Source organism: Raphanus sativus, chromosome 1, assembly GCF_000801105.2.
Source record: "Raphanus sativus cultivar WK10039 chromosome 1, ASM80110v3, whole genome shotgun sequence".
NCBI lineage: Eukaryota > Viridiplantae > Streptophyta > Magnoliopsida > Brassicales > Brassicaceae > Raphanus > Raphanus sativus.
Window position 1 is genome coordinate 20,900,500 of NC_079511.1, and position 4,058 is coordinate 20,904,557.

Genomic DNA, 4,058 nt, shown 5'->3' on the forward strand with positions numbered 1-4,058 from the left:
GACCCTGGATTCACAAAATGAAGGCAGTAGCCTCAACGTACCATCAGTGCGTAAAATTCCCAACACCCGAAGGGATAGCTACCGTACATGGTAGCCAGAAGATATCCAGGATCTGCTATTTGGGAGGATTCGAAATCCTCAAAAAGTCCCCCAATAGCAATTACAGATCCAGGAGGGTCGCGAAATGCAACAAAATATTCGAGGTCCCCCAGGAACCTAACCGAAAAAGTTTGCATCGACGACTCAGATCCTGAAAGACAGGTGAGCATCGGGTCCGAGCTACCTCCTGAGACAAAAAAGGAGCTCATTGATTTCTTGAAAAGCAATGTCAAAACCTTTGCATGGTCCACCAGTGACATGAAAGGAATAGATCCGAACGTCACCACCCATAAGCTAAAAGTTGACCCTACTTTCAAACCGATCAAACAGAAGCGTCGTAAGCTAGGCCTCGAAAAGGCTCAAGCTGTTAACGACGAAGTTGACCGACTTACGAAAGCTGGGTCCATTCGAGAGGTACATTACCCCGACTGGTTAGCTAACCCAGTAGTGGTAAAGAAGAAAAACGGGAAGTGGAGAATCTGTGTAGACTTCACAGACCTAAACAAAGCTTGTCCTAAAGACAGCTTCCCGTTACCTCACATCGACCGCCTGGTTGAAGCAACAGCTGGCCATCGACTCCTATCCTTCATGGATGCCTTCTCAGGATACAACCAAATCATGATGGATCCTGAGGACCAGGAGAAAACTGCATTCATAACCGAACGAGGAACCTATTGTTATAAGGTTATGCCATTCGGATTAAAGAACGCAGGAGCTACCTATCAGAGGCTAGTAAATAAGATGTTTGCTGGACAACTTGGAAAAACCATGGAGGTCTATATCGACGACATGCTAGTCAAATCCTCAGCTGGAGAAGATCATATCTCCCACTTAAGGGAATGCTTCGATATCCTGAACAAGTACGATATGAAGCTCAATCCCACTAAATGTACTTTCGGGGTACCCTCAGGCGAGTTCCTAGGCTATCTCGTAACCGAAAGAGGCATTGAAGCCAACCCGCAGCAGATAGCAACCTTCCTAGAAATGCCGTCACCTAAGACGACCAGAGAGGTACAGAGATTGACTGGACGAATCGCGGCATTGAATCGATTCATATCCAAGTCCACCGATAAATGTCTCCCATTCTACAAGCTTCTAAGAAATAATAAGAAGTTCTTATGGGACGAGAAATGTGAGGAAGCCTTCAAGCAATTGAAAGCTTACCTCTCCGAACCTCCGATCCTATCTAAACCAGTAGTAGGAGAGCCATTGTACCTATACCTCGCTGTATCAACTGCTGCAGTCAGCGGCGTTCTAGTACGAGAGGAACAAAACGAACAAAGACCTGTCTATTACACCAGTAAAAGTTTGATAGACGCCGAAACCAGGTACCCTGCAATGGAAAAACTAGCTCTAGCAGTCGTAACAGCTGCCAGAAAATTGCGACCTTACTTCCAATCGCACTCGATCGTTGTAATGACCTCACAACCATTACGAATGATATTGCACAGCCCTAGCCAGTCAGGGCGATTGGCTAAATGGGCCATAGAGCTCAGCGAATATGATATTGAGTATAGACCTCGAGCAGCAGCGAAAGCTCAGGTCCTTGCCGACTTTATCATTGAACTGACATCCGAGCAGTTAGACTCCGAAATGGAATCTCCGAAGTGGAGCCTATACGTCGACGGAGCCTCATCAAAACAGGGCTCCGGTATCGGTCTAAGGCTAACTTCTTCAGCAGGAGAAACCATTGAGCAGTCATATAGGCTCGGATTCAGCGCCTCAAACAACGAAGCTGAATATGAAGCACTAATCGCAGGGTTGAAGCTCGCCCTAAGCCTCGGAATCCGAGAGCTAAACGCTTATAGTGATTCACAGCTAGTAGCTAGCCAGTTTCACGGAGAATATGAAACGAGGGACGAAAGAATGGGGGCATATCTCGAAGTCGTCCAGAACCTCACTAGGCAGTTCGACAAATTCGAGCTAACGAGAATCCCACGAGGTGAGAACTCCTCAGCAGATGCGTTGGCTGCTTTAGCTTCCACGTCAGACCCCCTCGTAAAACGAATCATACCCGTAGAAGGAATCGAGAAACCAAGCATCGACATAGCTACTAAAGCTGAGAAAGAGAGCAAACTAACAGCGCAACCCGAAGGTACCTGCCCTGAAACGGTAGCTACCCAGGTTTTCACAACATTTTGGTTTCCAAAAACCAGAATATGCAGCGCAAAAAAGCATACCTCCGGGAACACAATCCAAATCACGGAAGATATTCCTCGAAATTCAGACTCCTTAGAGCCTGATCTCGAGAATACCCCGGGGGCACCAACTCAGACCCAGTCATCTGCAGAGTTAAAACCAGAAGCCGTACAGCTCTCCAAAATTCATCTGGAGGTATTCCTCGGAATTCAGACTCCCTGGAGCCCAATCCTACCAATACCTCCGGGGGCACCACGACACCAGGTCCCGAACAGGAACCTCCCTCGTCTCTTCATAACAAAGTTGTAGGAAGAGAGGATTGGAGAATTCCAATCACGCAATACATCCTGGAGGGAAAGACTCCACCCAATAAATGGGAGGCTCGAAAGCTCAAAGCATTAAGCGCGAGATATTGCGTAACTGAATCTGTCCTCCTCAAACGAAGCATTTCCGGACCTTACCTAAAATGCGTCCATGGCCTCGTTGCTATGAGACTCATGAAGGAAATGCACGACGGTTCCTGCGGGAACCACTCTGGAGGAAGAGCTTTAGCCATCAGAATCAAAAGACAAGGATATTTCTGGCCTACCATTATTGCAGATTGTGAGGCCTATTCCTCTTCATGCGACAAATGCCAGAGGCATGCACCGATTATACACCAACCTGCGGAAAAGCTGTCTAACATATCCGCCCCTTATCCATTTATGAGATGGTCCATGGATATCGTGGGACCACTAGTACCATCAGGAAGTGGAAAGAAGAAGCTACGCTTCCTCTTAGTCTTAACGGACTACTTCACGAAATGGATAGAGGCTGAAGCTTTCCAGCAGGTAACCAGGGTCGAGGTCGAGCAATTTGTATGGAAAGATATCGTGTGTAGACACGGCGTCCCATACGAAATCGTAACTGACAATGGAGGACAATTCATATCCCACGATTTCAAAATATTTTGTGACAAGTGGAATATTCGCCTGACCTTCTCATCACCTCGCCGACCTCAAGGTAACGGACAGGCGGAGGCTGCTAATAAATCAGTATTAGCAAACCTCAAGAAACGCCTCGGAACCCAGAAGGAACTCTGGTCAGAGAAGTTACTTGAAGTACTTTGGGCATGTCGGACCACCCCACGAAAAGCTACAGAAGAAACTCCTTTCTCCTTAGCATATGGGATGGAAGCTGTCGTTCCAGCTGAAACCATTGCTGGTAGCCTCCGCCGGGAACTCTGTACATCCAATCCCGCAGCTAATGATCAGCTCCTAACTGACAGCCTCGATCTAATCGAGGAAAGACGGGACCGAGCTTTGATTCGCATTCAGAACTATCAGCAAGCAATGGCACGACAGTACAATTCCAAAGTCAGGCTCCGGCAGTTCGCTGTAGGTGACCTAGTACTTAGGAAAGTTTTCGAAGGAACCAAAGAACCAAATGCTGGGAAGTTAGGAACCAACTGGGAAGGTCCCTACCAGATCATCCACGTGGTACGACCTGGCGTTTACAAGCTCCGAAAGGTGCGAACCGGGGTACCTGAAATCAGATCGTGGAACGCCACGAATCTTAAGAGATATTATCATTAGGTACCTAAAATTCCTGAACTACGTTAGGCTTGATCCCTTGACTGGGTACGTAGGCAACTCCGTCATGAGTGCAGCCCCAACCTCATTTCAACACTTCGTTCACTACAATCAAAGGGGGCATATGTCTGATTAAAATCACATAGCCCACGCAGCAAGTGTATGATCGTTATAATACAGCAATTGTATGATTACTATGATACCATGTATCCAATTATCAATAAAGAAATTATTCTCGATATCTCAATT

The 4,058-nt window shown here is 46.9% G+C and overlaps 1 protein-coding gene across 1 annotated transcript; it reads left to right on the forward strand.

The window, feature by feature from the left end:
• The first annotated feature begins 335 nt into the window (after window positions 1-335).
• On the forward strand, window positions 336-4,058 carry LOC130496618 (uncharacterized). Its single transcript, XM_056988843.1, has 2 exons — window positions 336-2,351; window positions 2,450-4,058. Exons 1-2 carry the CDS (start codon window positions 358-360, stop codon window positions 3,810-3,812), a joined length of 3,357 nt encoding a protein of 1,118 aa, XP_056844823.1. The 5' UTR covers window positions 336-357; the 3' UTR covers window positions 3,813-4,058.